Source organism: Eublepharis macularius, chromosome 7 (genome assembly GCF_028583425.1).
Source record: "Eublepharis macularius isolate TG4126 chromosome 7, MPM_Emac_v1.0, whole genome shotgun sequence".
NCBI classification, from domain to species: Eukaryota; Metazoa; Chordata; class Lepidosauria; order Squamata; family Eublepharidae; genus Eublepharis; species Eublepharis macularius.
This window is the reverse complement of record NC_072796.1, coordinates 119,583,741-119,599,280: the sequence shown is the minus strand read 5'-3', so window position 1 is coordinate 119,599,280 and position 15,540 is coordinate 119,583,741. Positions and strand designations below refer to the sequence as shown.

At 41.5% G+C, this 15,540-nt stretch overlaps 1 protein-coding gene across 3 annotated transcripts in view; it reads left to right on the top strand.

The window, feature by feature from the left end:
- The window catches only part of CSMD3 (CUB and Sushi multiple domains 3), a 922,268-nt gene that overhangs the window by 653,771 nt on the left and 252,957 nt on the right, over positions 1-15,540 (top strand). For all 3 annotated transcript variants that reach the window (XM_054984891.1, XM_054984890.1, XM_054984889.1), the window contains 3 exons: positions 3,741-3,879; positions 7,453-7,640; positions 14,204-14,398. In XM_054984891.1, the coding sequence (XP_054840866.1) occupies positions 3,741-3,879; positions 7,453-7,640; positions 14,204-14,398 (522 nt within the window). The remainder of the gene's footprint in view (positions 1-3,740; positions 3,880-7,452; positions 7,641-14,203; positions 14,399-15,540) is intronic.

Here is a 15,540-nt window from a genome sequence, read left to right as displayed (position 1 = left end):
TGAAAGTATGCACTTCTCTCCTGGCTATGTAAAAAAACATTAAACTAAAAGAAATCAAAAGAGATATAGAAATTCACATCATAGTCTGCCTGTTAAAATTAAAATGCATGAGTGTTATAGTCCGTTCTGTAGTTTTCTACCAGCATATGTGTCTGATTTCATTGGAGCGATGTCCCTGGAGCATCTGTTTAGATTCATCTTTTATGAAACTACGCTGGCACAGATTCTGGCTACTCTGTCTTAAGCATCTATTAAATACAGGATGCTTTAGGACGAGTTTTACATTTAGAAATCAAACATACTTGATGCCTCTCAGTGGATACCATCATGTGTTAACTGTTTTGTATACCTGATCCTCCAAACACTACATGGGCATATCAGCTTACCGTATTATGATTTGACATTGATCAGAAGAACTAATATTTTCTGTATTTAAAATACTCTTTGTATTTGCAGTTTTGTTGATGTTTTCCTAACACAAAATTGCTATTCCATTTTTTAAAAAATGTCTCCATTTGAAGGAATATTTTTGGTGAGGGAAAGGAACAAAATAGTAGAATCAGGGAACCCCCCCCCCCATGTGGGGCTGAGTTGATAAAAATTGCCCCCCAATCTAATGTTGAAGGCTGATTTTTATCAGCTCAGCCCCATGCGGGGCCTTCCTTTTCACACAGGAATGATGTCATTCTCGGTGCAACAAAGGACTGCTCAGGAGTGTTTGCAACCTTTGTGTGTGGGTGGAGTATGTACTCCCATTGCAAATGCCCCCCAACTCCCCTAGTCCACTGGCTTGGGCCCCAGGAAACCTGGCAACCCTACCATCAACAGACTTACCTTTGTCTGCCTTACTGTCTTCAGTATCCCCTCCTTCTGTTCCCCTGGCAGCCTGACTCCAGAAAAGTCTGAGCTAGTTGTATGGTGCTAGCCTAGCTTCTGGTCTGGCCTGAATTGCATGGGGCCAGCTGGGTTGGGCCCAGTTGCTTTGTGGGAACCCTGCAAGGATTTGCAGAGAACACCTTACTTTCCCTTGTATTCCCCCTTCCCTACACTATTTGGCTCCACTACTGGTACTCCCTCATGTCTTCCACTTTCTCCTTCCTATCCACCCACCAAACTACCTTTTATCTGTACCATATCTTCTGCTATATTTATTATTTATTTACTTCATTTATACCCCAGCTTTCTCCCAAATGAGGACCCAAAACAGCACACATCTTTCTCCTCTTTTCCATTTTATCCTCACAACTATCCTGTGAGGTAGGTTAGGCTGGGAGTGTGGGGCCTAAAGTTACCCAGTGTGCTTACACAGCAGAATGGTGATTTGAACCTGGATCTCTGAAATCCTAATCTGAAACTCTAACCATTACACAATTTTGGCTTTTGTGGAGCACCTGCTGTTGAACAGTAGCAAGTAGCCAGTCCTGGGTGAGTCATGCAAGTTAAGCAGTAGCAAGTTTCCCACTGGTTACTGCTAGGACTGGCCCCAATGTGTCCTCCATCAAAGACCAAATTAGCCCTGGAAAAGGCCCTATACCCTCCCCGTACCTTTTGCTGCCAGAAACCAAGCCTTGAAATCTGGCAATATTTTTGTAGTTGCCTAAGCAACTGTCATTCTTTTCTTAAAGCTGCAGGTGATGCTTCTGTTATTTGTAGAGGGGATGTTAACTCCTCATTGTATCTTTTTGTTAGATTTTAGAATTTTTTTTCTGTAGACCTTGGGCTTCCCCCCCCCCCAGATTTCTTGAAAGATATAACTTGTCTCCCCTTGGCCCCAGTATCTGGATTTAAGTATCCACAAATGAAGCTATATTGAGAATTAGGTATCTTGATATTTAGAAAATGTCTTTCAAATGTAGCACCATTGAAAGCAGTAGTACAGATTTCCTCATTTTTTTTTAAAGGGTTTAGAGTAGACCACTGTGAGTCAGACCTAGGGGTGTGCGCTTCTGGTATCCAATTTGGGTAAAATACCCAAATCGGGCCCGATTTGGAAAGCTTTAGTATTTTCAAATCGGGGCCAGCATGCTGGCCCTGATTTGGAAATACCAAACCAAAGCTTCCTGAAGCATTTGTAATGCTTTGGGAAGCTTCAGGGCCCCGGGGGTTCAGGGCCCTTTAAACTTTCCAATTCCCCACCCTTACCCCCCACTTACCTGGTACCATGCTGGAATAGGAGGTCCTCCCGCCTCCCTGCTGGCCTCTGGAGGCAGCGGCGGCAGTAGCCCTTTCTGCAGGCCAGCTGGCTGTGCCAGCCACGCCGGCCACAGCTGCATGGCAATGGCGGCAGGGAAGGTCCTCTCTGCCAGGCAGCCGCACCAGCCATGGCTGTGTGGCAGCAGCAAGAATGCTTCAGGAATGCTTCAGGCCTTCTCCGCCGGCCATCTAGCCAGTGCAGCATTGGCTCCAGCCTTCTGTCTGTCTAGGTAAGTGGGGTGGGGGGGTGGGAGGATGAGGGTGGGGTGGGCCTCCCCCTCCCCATCACTTCAGTATACTCCAAATCTTTACGGAGCATACCAAAGCGAGTTAAATCAAAAAGAGTCCAGTAGCACCTTTAAGACTAACCAATTTTATTTTATTGTAGCATAAGCTTTCGAGAATCAAGTTCGATGAAGAGAACTTGATTCTCGAAAGCTTATGCTACAATAAAATAAAATTGGTTAGTCTTAAAGGTGCTACTGGACTCTTTTTGATTTTGCTACTACAGACTAACACGGCTAACTCCTCTGGATCTATGACCAAAGCGAGTTAGAAACCCTAATCCGAAGCAGCGTGCCACTTCAGATTTTGCGTTTTTCTGACGTTTTTTCCTGCTTCGAGTAAACCCAAAGCAGGAAACCCAAATCTTTTTTGGGTGCATACCCCTAGTCAGACATCATATTAACTGAGTGCAGGATGAGCAAAGGCAGTCTGTATTCAGCAAGAGTTGCTCATATCAGAGGCCTTTTACAGGGCTTTTGATAGTAGTTAAGAAGTATCTTCTTATCTGGTTGATTCAGGAAGGAGCCTTGAGTTGCATAGCTGGTCTTCAGAGAGTTCTTTTCTTTGTCTAGAGCTTCATAGTGATATGCAATCTAAATCTCACCCAACACTTCCCAGTTCGACACTTTAACACCTGCTGCACTTGCATTTTGATACAGTGCAAAGTAGTTGTTTAAGAAAAGAAATCATAATGTGTCCATATATGTAACCAAGTTATTGGATCAGGGCCTTTCTTGATTCAAAGTTAAATTAGGTATGCTTTACACACTGTTCAGGATGCCCATAAAAATGAATAACTATTATGCTAATTCTAAGATAAAACATCTGATTCTGATGAGATTACATCAATCTTAAATTTGTCTGCTACACAGTTATAATTATATTGATTTACTTGCAGTTTGCTTGTCGCGTTAAGGACAATTGTTGTATGAATTGTTCTGTTTGTTTTGCACAATAATACTGCTTGCTGAGAAAGACACTGTAATCACAAATCACCAAACTTTTGAGTGTGTGTACACACCAAAATCTTTGTCTTGCTCAGAGTTGCTGAACATAATAGCATTGGATATCATTTGGGTTTGCGGTGTTATGGTGGTGGCAGTTGATAAATCAGAATAATGACAGGGTCATTAGCTGATCTTGGTGGCAACTCCCTCCCCCCACCGCTGCTTTTCTTTTTGCCTGTTGGTTTGAGTGATTTAAAATAAAATGGAAGTTTGTTAGGACTCACTTTGTTTAAATTTTGTTTGATTTATTCACAGCACCTTGCGGAGGCAATTTGACAGGCTCGTCAGGTTTTATTCTTTCACCAAATTTCCCTCATCCTTATCCCCATAGCAGAGACTGTGACTGGACTATCACTGTTAATAACGATTATGTAATATCATTAGCATTTATCAGGTAAGTGTCTGGTTGGCCAGAATTTGAAATGACCGACATGTCATTGGCACTTTGGGCTTTCTAACTATGGCAACCAGGTTGCTTTTCAAACGAGAATGCTTTGAAATGGATTAATGCAGAGTTCCTCATGAATAATGTGTGTAGTAATCTGAAATGCTGAGGACCTCTCTAGTCATAAGAGAGGAATGAGTATGCTGAAAACCAGGAAATATGCATGAACTGGATCCGAATCTGGGTTTAGACAAGATCTTCCACACTTTACTACATATGTGCCAAATTGGGGTGGGGGTGGGGTATTTTTTTAGGTAGGTGAGTTACTGGCTCAGTTTCTGGGTGTAATATTTTTGCTTCCATTGTTTAGAAATTGCAGTACTTCCTTGCCCATGGGTTTCAGGGAGTATAGTAAGCTGGCCTGGACATCAACATGGGATAGTGGAGAGTGGGATTTATTTTTCTGAAATTTGCTTTTTTAGGCATAACCGTGGATTCCTCTTATTCTCTTTTTTCTCTCTGAAGAGAAATCAGTGCACTCTTTTATAACCTTAGCCTTTGCAGTTGTTTTATGTTACGTACCATAAGATGGTTCTCTAGCAGGAGCATAGGAAGGACAGGGATGGCTTGGGAAGGTTTATCTACTTCTGAGCATCTCTAGAGTGAAATTCTGAAATTTTGCAGACCTCGCCTTTCTGTTCCTCCTCTCTTTGAATTTGCCTTTGCTCAAAAGTGAATAGATTAGAAACTGACTCCAAATTCCTAAAAAGAGAAGAAGAAAAAGAATTGTTGGGGTGGGAATTGAATAAAGAGGAATTAAGAAAATTTTATTTAACAACCCTAATTTTTGGAATCATTCATTCTTCTGATACCATCCTTGATGTCTGATTTTCTGTAAGTGTGGCAGGCAAATGGAACCATTCACAGACAAGGTAGAAGGGAAAAGATGTTAATTTGTAAATTAAAAAGAAGACCTCTCTCTCCCCAAAGGACCTTTTGAGAACAAATACCGAGGGCAATTGGGTATATGTTAAAGGAGGAGGGAATGGAAACTGGCCTGCTCAAGAACTTACAACTTACTGTATTTTGGATGGCAGAGAGCTTTTGGTAATATGTGATTCCTCCTGTGATTCCTTAGTGGTCCTCAGTTTGAGGTATGTGAAAATGAAAGCTGTTCTAAACTGACCCTTAGTACATGAACCTAGAAGACTTTGATAAAATGGACAGAGTTATGGTGTTTTATATGATCACGGTGGCCAGAATGTGTTATGCACAGATGTGGAAGACTCAGGAGATACCATCTATGGAAGATTGGATTCTGAAAGTTTTGAATATGGCAGAAATGGACAAATTAACAAGGAAATTGAAAGAACAAGAAGAATTGGACTATACATCAAGCTGGGAAAAATTTAAGAAATATGTGGAGAAAAAGTGGGACATGAAGGGGAAGCTGTGGTCTTTGGAGAATTAGGGGAGATAGAAACTTACTTAAGCTTAAAAAGGGGTATATTTTACTGTATTTTATTGGATTAATATAGTATATTTACAGGGGAGTATAAGTATGAGTAATAAGGTTATAGGGAGTATATGTGAAATATAGATAATATAGTTAATTGGTATCTAAGGAATAGTATGTTAAATATATATATGTAGTTTTTTTTCCCAGTTAGTATATGTACCTATTATTACTTATATAATTTTTATATTTTTAACTAAGATAAGCAATATAGTTAGTGTAGATAGTTAAGATAAGTAAAGAGATTTGATTAGTATGTATAATATAGATATACATTATAGATTTTAAGAATGTATATGATATACTTTTTAGATTAAGGTGGGTATGGAAAACTGCTGGGAGTCACCAGAAAAGGGCGGGGGGAAGGATGGGGAAAATGCAGTGGGGTGGATAATGATAACGATTTTTATGTTTATGTTTTTAAACCCATCCAATAAAAATTCTATTAAAAAAAAAATAAACTGACCCTTAGTACAGAGATAGGCAACCTTTTCTGTCCAAGTGCAGAAAATAAATCTGTGTATGAAATTGCTTGGGGGGAGGGTCGTATTTAGCCAGACATGCTTGGTACAAGCCAAGCCTCAGCAGCACTGCCAGCATCTCAGGGCAACTGCGTTGTCACTCACCGCAAGTGAGGAGACCTCCTGGTGCTGCTCCCTGTTCCCTGCCCTCACTCAATGGAGTGGCATGGGAAAATGATATTGATCGACTCCTAGATATCATTTCCTGTTTTGGAACAGGAAGTGGCATCATGACACTCTAGGAGTTTCAAAATTTGTATGGTAAAAACAATTGAAATTAAAAAAAAAATTCTGGAGCATCCTCATGACTCCACTTTCTGTTCTAAAACAGGAAGAGACATCTCAAAAGTTTCCATCCCCACCAATATTCCTGCGGATTGTCAGCCATGGGATGGGCAACCCTATGTAATTTCCTTGGCCCCTTCTAGTGGATGTGCCTATTGCCTTCTCCTGCACACTGCCCTCAGTAGTTCTGCTGGTGCCTCAGTGCTTGGGTGTAGATCTGGCAAATGGTACCCAACCAAGAAAAATGATTTGGTGTGCCACTGTCTGAAGTGTGCCAGGGGCTGCCTACCTTTGCCTTAGTACATCAGTTATATTATTTATAAGTTAAAATTTTGGAAATATTTTTAAATAATGTTATGGATATCTGTTATATTATTTAGCATGGATTTATGCAGAATTTGTATAGATGGCATATATGATGTCTTATGGCTAAAGAAAGACCCATCCTCACCATACCACATAGTTAGCCACATGAGTCATTTGTGGAGGCACTTTTGTCGCTAACATGGAAAGCAGTTAGCATTTCAGTTTTCTGAATGTGCACTGAAAGCAAGAGAGTTTGTAATCTTGCATGTCATAAAAGTTTTCTTCAGTACAATGTTGGTGTTCTTCATAGGAAAATATGTTGTTGACCCTAAAACTAAAACACTGGCAATCAGGGCCAACATTTCAAAAACTTTTATAGGACATGTATTCATGAGATTAAACCAAAATGTCAAAGTCATATTGAGAGTCCATTTTATAAGCCATATATTTACATAATGATAAGGCTCAGGTGAGCAATGCTATCCTGGCTATTAAATGTTGTTTGTTCAATTTTTTTCCTAGCAGTATTCAGTATCTGAAATGATGTCATAGATTAAGCAAAGCAAATATAGTATCAAGTCTGCGTTTCTGACCTATAACGGTCAACACTGAGAGAAGGTTTGTGAAAATACATGCGTATAAAAAGTACACATCAAATCTGATATCAGAAGCAAAAATGGCCTTTAAAAGATGCACAAATGGCTATGGTAAACTGTATGTTTTTGAAATTTATTTTTAGGAAATGCTGTTTGTAATATTGACCGTTCTACAATACAAAAATATAGTATTTGACTTGGAAGAGGTTAGAAAACAGTAATGAAAGTCAGCACTCAGCAGATGCCTGACAAAACCTTTCTTATGAAATGGCTTTATCATTTAGCAGAATTTATTAGGAAGAAAACATGGGACAAGCCGTGTTCCACCTAACATGTCTCACTTTTTAAACATTCCTAGCTTCAGTATAGAACCAAACTATGACTTCCTCTATATCTATGATGGGCCAGACAGCAACAGTCCTCTAATTGGAAGCTTTCAAGACAGCAAGTTGCCAGAAAGGATAGAAAGCAGTTCAAATTCCATGCACCTGGCTTTTCGAAGTGATGGATCTGTTAGCTTTACTGGCTTCCACTTGGAATATAAAGGTAAATGCCCATAATTTTATGGCAAATTCTGGCAGCCTGATTTCCTTGTTGACCCTGGTATTTGTATTTTTGAACCTTTTAAAAGTCCTTACAATGCTTTAAGAAATTCAGTGTGTGTGATATTTTGTTTCTTGAGTCATGTACTACATTCTAAACACTGTTTTGTCAATTTGACATTATTAGATAAGGTTGCTAGTCTGAAGTTGCACAATAGTCTTTATAAAAAAAATAATTGAGACCTAGGTTTCACTGAGATAGTAAATCTGTATCTGGGATTTACTGCATCAGATTGCAGGTGAGGTCTCTTATGATTTTTTCCCCTGTTCTTCCATAGTTAAAACATAATGTTTCAGTGGAGGAAATGATGCTCTATCCCACAGATATCTATGGGAAAAATAATAAAGCTTAAACCAGATTCTTATGTTGGCAAAAGACAGTTGATCATTTTTTTTATAGCTAGCATTCAGTTTTCCTGGGTGTGGAAAATGTCTGCTCATATGTTAATGGTGGTCAGTCAACAAAACAGAGGGTTTTTTCCCCCTTTTGAACTAGAACCTCTAGGACCTCTGTGCAACCATTGAATTCTCAGGGCCAAGCTACAAGTGATGAATGACACTTGAACAGCAAGTGGATCAAGTGGAGGGCAAGTGAACAGGGAGAAATACACTTGCCATTCAAGTGTCATTCGTCACTTGTAGTTTGGCCCTCAGAGGAAACTTCTTTAACCCAGAGACAGTTACAAGTGAAAGGATCTAATAATAATTAAGTGCAGTTGCAACTGACTTATAGAGACCTGCAAGGGGTTGTCAAGGCAAGAGATGAGCAGAGGTAGTTTTCCATTGCCTTCCTCTGCATAGCAACTCTGGTCTCCCATCGAAATACTAACCGTGGCTGATTCTCCTTAGCTTCTAAGCTCTGACAAGCTTGAGCTAGTCTAGGCTAAAAATGGGCTGGTGGGTCCTGAAGGATGGAAGACTCCTTTTTTTAAAAAAAGTGCTTGTGGGGAGGCAAGGGCGTAGACTTTCCAATTTCCCGGGGGGGGGGGGCTGGGGCTGGGGCTGAGCCAGAGGTATTGCTATGCCAGTGACATTACAGGGAGGAGCCAATGACATCACAGGGAGGGACTTCCTTTGCCACCATCTATGGAGGCGGGGCCATGGGAGATTTAGGGAGGGGCTCCGCACAAATTTAGGGGGACCAAGCACCCATGGGGACCCCCTTAACAATGCCCCTGAGCTGGGCCAAACCTAGGAAAATGTGGGAGTTGGTCAGTGGTTATAGTGCTACTTCTGCGATCTCTTGCTGTGTCCTGTTTTTGAAATTCACTTTTAGGAAAGTCACTTTATGATCTATAATTATACATATCATGTGTATAGGACAAACTAATGGTCACAAATTTGACACTAAGAAAGGCAACACAGAAAAGCCTGTAAGGGAACATTTTTAAAGTTTTCCTGGACATTCATTTACAGGAGTCTTGATTCTGCCTTATTCATAAGGGTGACTTAGTACTGAAATTTACTAAATTATGGCATTGCAGATGCCTTTGTTTGGTAAATGCATGGTTGAAGTCTGAACTAGGGCAGAATACAAAACAGTTGTCGTGCACTCAATTTCTGAGCAGTGTACAGAGTGCAAAGTAGTAGCAAACTCCCATCTTCTCATTTCAAACTCATATCCTATAAGTGAGTACAAGCACATTTTGAGGCAATTCAGAACAGTGCTAGTCATGACCCCAAGAAAACTTGCAGTTATACTACCTAGGATTTTATATACCTTGCTTTCTTAGCACACTGCTTAAACTCCACCTTAAAAACATTATTAACCAAATCACAGCCTGGACACAGGGCAAAAGGAAATTTTTAAAAGGCCTCTGATCTGCATGCACCCCCTTCCAATCTTGTTCATGCAGATAGGGCTGGCTTCTCATTGCTTCAGAGAGACAGCACTCATTTTTAGGAATTGTCCTTTTCTGCAATAGATACCACCTCTCCATTTAAACATGGAATGGAAATTGAAAGAGGAGTTTAGGAGTGGCTGAAGCAGCCCCCCCCCCATACATTACCATGAAAAAAAACTAACTGTTCTCCCACACGGAGCAAAAAAAAAAAGCCACAAACAAACAAACAAGCTATTTCAACAAGGAAACATAAGGCCTACCCTTTCCCAGTGTTCCATTTCCAAAATACAATGTAATGATAAGATTATTGGAAAGTAAAATAGATACTCACTTTTTTCCCTGTTAAAAGGAATAGAAACTGGTCCTTAACAGAATAGCATTGACTGCAGAGAAAACATGATGATGGGTGGCTGGAGCGTGCTGGCTGGTGTGAGTGTATAAGTTTTAAAAGGGAAGCAGTTTTAGAAAAGTTTTAGTTTTAAAAAAGAAGTCAGAGTTCTTTACTATAGAAACTCCATAATTTGATAGGAAAGTGAAGAGAGCTTCTTACCTACAGATCTGTTCTGAGGAGGAAGTCCTCATGAGTAGATATGGAAATGGAACAAAAAACAACAAACCAGCAGGTTCATGATTCGTGGGTTTCACGAACCACGGAACTGGATCAGTTACGAACCAGTTCATGGTTCGTGGGGTTTAAATGCCCCTTTCTGGCCTTAACAGTGCCAGTGAAAGGGGCATTTAACAGTTTAAAGGGCCCTTTCCTGCCTTGCAAGCAGCCCTCTCCTCCCAGGAGGGGCAGGAAGTCCGTTTTCGGCCTCTTCCACCTCCCTGGAGGCCTGCAGGGCGACGGAAGAGGCTGAAAATGGACTTCCTGCCCCTCAAATGGCTGCTGGAGCAGCCATTTGAAGGGCAGGAAGGCCATTTTCAGCCTCTTGAAGGGCAGGAAGGCCGCTGGGGTTTGGACAGTTTAAAGGGCCCTGCCAGGCAGATCCCTTTAAACTATCAGCTGGCAGGCAGTGGGGGGGGGGCTGCTGCAGCAGGGCCCTTAAAGGGGCAGTTTAAATGTCCATTTAACTGAGGAAATGGCCATTTAAACTGCCTCTGTAAATACGACCCAACAATCCAGCATACAGTTAGTGGAAGTTCCATGGAAAGGAGCTTCCACGAACCCTGGTTCACGAACCCCGAACCAGCCTGGTTCATGGGTTTTTTTGGGTCATATTTAGGTTCGTGCCCATCTCTACTCCTGAGTGGTAATCTACATATCAAAGGGCAGTAAAGGAATAAACAGTAAATACATCTCTGGATTTATGGCTGTCAAAATCTCACACGGTCTCTGGTCCTTTCTTTTATTTATGTAAACCGCTTCAGTTGCCCACAATGTAAAAGAGACACAAGCTTGTAAATTGTTTATACAAACCACCAGGGCTTCTTTTCAGCAGGAACGTGGAACAGAGTTCTGGCACCTCTTGAAAATGGTCACATGGCCGGTGGCCCCACCCCCTGATCTCCAGACAGAGGGGAGTCTGCACAGAGGGCAATCTAAACTCCCCTCTGTCTGGAAAGTAGGGAGTGGGGCCACCGGCCAGGTGACCATTTTTGCCGAGGGCAATTTAAACTTTAAAAAACTCCCCCCTTGTTCCAGCTGACCCAAAGTGACGTCATTGTGTGGTCCTGACTGTTCCACCACTGAGTTCCACCACCTCTTTTCCCAGAAAAAAGCCCTGCAAACCGCAATACCTTTAAAAATGACAAATTCTTAATAAACACACTAATACATGCAAGCAAAAAACAGGAACAAAGCCCCAAAGAATCATAGAAATTATAATATGATATAACAGGAAGGGGGGGACAATCCTGTGCTTTGTCGGCTATTGTAGCTGAGACCCTCATGTGAGATCTGAGAGGTCTTGAGCCCCTTAGCCCCCATGTAGTTCACTGGCTGCCCAGGGGGGCTCCAGGGGGGGTTGAGCCCCTCAGCCCCCCTCGTAGTTTACACCTATGTGTGGGGGAGTAATGTCTGGACTGGAAAATGCAAGAAATGGCTTAGGCCCGAATATGAAGTGGCTTCATGAGAAAGCCTACAGTGAACCAAATGCACCAAAAGAGAATGAGAGAGAGAGAGGGAGGGAGGGGCAATATGGGCCATTAAAATTATTCTTCTTAGCTCTTATTTCAGTGTCCTGGAAGGATACATATTTGACTTGAAGAAAAAGGATTGCTTTTATCACTCATTTTATTTCCCCTTTGCTCAGTGGTAATGAGACTTTTTCTTTTCTCTTTCTTTTTCACAATTTGGAATTATAGTGTTTTTTTTGTATCAGTTTAAAAGCTCAGCTTAGGTCACACATATTGAGAATGTGGGGAAATTCTTGCTGGGAATTGAATCACTACAACAGATGAGATTCTCATGACTTCCACTACATTTAGGGCAAATTGAAGATGAGATTCTCATGACTTCCACTACATTTAGGGCAAATTGAAGATAGCAGTCAGGAAAGCCTGAGGTTCTTAGTTTGAGAAAAGAATGCTTAGAAAGACAGAACAATATGCATGTATGTATGTATGCACGTATGTATGTATATGCTGCCTTTCCACCCCCATAGGGTTCCCAAGGCAGGAAACCACAAACATTAAAACATTAAAAAAATTAAAACAATATTTTTAAAAAGTATAAGAACAGTTCAATAAACCCACATACAAACACATAACACAAAGAACAGAGAAGAGGGCCAGTTACAGTTATTGGGGGTATGCCAAACAAAACAAAAATCTTCATCTGCTGGCCGAAGACAGAAATAGAGGGGGACACACAAATCTCCCTGGGAAGGGTGTTCCAAAGTTTTGGTGCCATGACTGAGAAGGCCCTTTCCTGGGTTGCTACCCCTCTAGCCTCAGATGGTGGAGACACCTGGAGCAGGACTTCCAAAGATGACTAGAGTGAATGGGTAGAAGGTCCTTAAGGAGATCCTTCATACAGGAGAAGGTCCTTAATATATGCTGGCCCCAAGCCATATGGGGCTATAAAGGTCAATTACTAGCACCTTCAATTGGGCCCAGAAGCAAATTGGGAATCAGTATAGATGGAACAAGACTAGAGAGGTATGGTCCCTATGATCCACTCCAGTGAGCGTACTGGCCATAGCATTCTGTACCAGCTGTAGCTTCTGGATTAGTCTTCAAGGGCAGCCCCACTCAGAGTGCATTGCAGCAATCTAATATGTGTCCTGCAGTAGCAATATTTTTCCTGCTCAGGAACAGCCACAACTGGTTCATCAGCTGAAGCTGTTGAAAGACACTCCTGTCAACTGCTGCCACGTGCAACAAGAGGCCTGGGTCTAGCTGCACCCCCAACCTACAAACCTGTTCTTTTTGGGAGGGAGTGCAACCCCATCTATAAGAGGAGATAACACATTTCCTGGGTCAAGCCTCCCCCTCCCCCTCCCCCTCCCATATCACCTCTATTTTGTTGTCATTAAGTTTCAGCTCGCTAGCCTTCATCAGCTCCAAAACTGCCTCTAGGCCACTGTTCACAGTTTTCACTGCTTCCCTGAGAGTTGCTGGTAGCATAAGATAGCTGATTGTCATCTGCATATTGATGGCAACTCAGTCCAAAACTTCAGATGACCTCTCCCAGCAGCTTTATATAGATCTTGAAAAGCATGGGGGATAAGATGGAATCTTGAGGCACTGGTAGTTTCCACAGGAACTAAATGGACATCTCTATATGACTGTGGTGATGATAAAAAGAATCTTATTTTAATCACTAGTTATGGTACAAGGTTAAACTCTTCATTAGAGTCTAGCAGCCTGGGGACTCTACTAGCTTTTCTCTTGGAAGAACAGAGCAGTCTACTTGCTAAATCCTCCACTTATATAGGGATTGTAGCACTTTTCATACAGCCTGCTTTTTTTCTTTATGAAAGTATATTTAATAATGTGAGCCCCCACCTGCAGTTTGAACTAGACCTTAGGATCAAACTAAATGATACACAGGTAGATACGACCAGACTCCCCATATCTCCCTTCCTGGACCATTGAAATGCCTCCTGGGGAGTGAAGGGGAGAGTATATGCTTAAACCTTTCTGGTCAAAATTAGTTCCATCTCCCATATACTTTCCCTCCATGGTGGAAAGATGTGAGGATATTATATCTTTCTGGCTGTAAATAGGACAACAACTGGAAAAGAGAATTCAACTGGGGGGGGGATTGCATAAGGATAAAAATTAGCTGTTGCTTCCTGCTACCACTCCATCAAGAGACTGCATGTTTGCCACTGTTTTACCTAGCTTGATACTTAAGATAAATTACTCCAATCTAAATCCATTGATTTTGATGGGATTAAACGGGCATAATTCTTAATGATTGCACCGTTAGCCTGTTTGTTTGATGGCTAATTTTATAGTAAGCAATACAATTACATCTAGTGTTATTTCACTGGCTCCTGATCATTAAGATTTGGTCAGACAGTATCTTTATCTAATGCCTGAAATTAAATTGTACACTTCAAGCTGGCATCAAGCAATATTACTCTTCAATAGTTAACTAGTTTAGAAAAATGTTTATGGGTTTAACAGTATAAGAGAAAGATACATTAAGGTAAAATACTCTTGAAAGGGGGAGATCCTCAAAATTAAAGGCACTTTATTCTTTTGATTACAGCCAAACTTCGGGAGTCGTGCTTTGATCCTGGTAATATAATGAATGGCACAAGACTTGGAATGGATTATAAATTGGGGTCGACTGTCACGTATTATTGTGATGCGGGTTATGTTCTTCAAGGTTATTCTACACTCACATGTATCATGGGAGATGATGGGAGACCTGGATGGAACAGAGCCTTACCCAGCTGTCATGGTAAGACTTTTTCTGCTTATTCAGTCTGTTTCTTGATTCTCAGGAAGCAAACAATTTTAGCACCAAAGGTAATAAAAGACATTTCTTATTATTCATGTGACTTTATCCAGTCGACTGTGGGTGAAGTGTTCTTGAACAGAGTGATCCCTTTGGGCTGTTTTAGTGAATAAGAAGCCAGTGTGGATTTCGCATATCCCTGTTCTTCTCAGTCAGGAAAATACAACAACGAACAAACAAGAAAAAGAGGGAATGAATGCTGCTGACATAAAGATAAGTTTTTAGGATTTTATTTTACAATGTGATCAAAGTAATGGATTAGATCCAGCCAAGTTTTTCACTCAATGTTGCTCCGTTCCCTTTCTTACTACAGTTTCAGTCCCGTGTGGCTTTTGTCCATTCAGGTCCCATGATCCCCATCATTGTCAAAGTAGAACCCTCCTGTGAGAATCAGGCTCAGGCCTTTTTAATATCAAAACTGGCTTCTGATTTACCTTTAATCAAGCTGGAGAGACAGGAAAAGGGGCAGTTGAATGACCACTTATTTTCCCTTCACTCCTCTCATCTGATGCTAGAAAAAGGCAGCAAGTTTGAGATTAATTTATTGTGTGTTGTTCTAGATTTTTGCCTCTGTCATAAAATCTGGGGACCTATGAGATGAGTCCTAGGTGAGAGAGATGACCAAAGGGCCTCCTAGCCTTGGCAGCCTAGGGAAGAGGCTGGGTTTAGAGGAAAGTACAAAAAGAGCAAGCAGCCCTTTAGCCATTGCTGCTCCAATGAGTTCTAGGATAGAGGACAGAGGATCGTTGATGTAGGCCTTCTCCCCCTTCCTGGAAATTGGACTGCCTATTTCAAGGAGATGAATAAGGTATACTGTGGTAACTCTGACTATGTAACTTAGCCCTCTTTTCCCTTACTTGTGTGTAGACATGGGCATGAACAGCAATACGAATGAAAAAACCCACGGACAGCCCATTCGTCTGTTTGCGAATGGTCTGTTCGCAAGTCCCCATTCCAAACGAACAGGTGGTCATCGCAAGCCTCGTTCCTTGCGTTTGGCCGCTGTTTGGGAAGCCAGACACCCAGGTGCCTTCAATCAATTCCCCTGGCAATGGCAAGGATTGGATTCTGTCTGAACTCTTTCT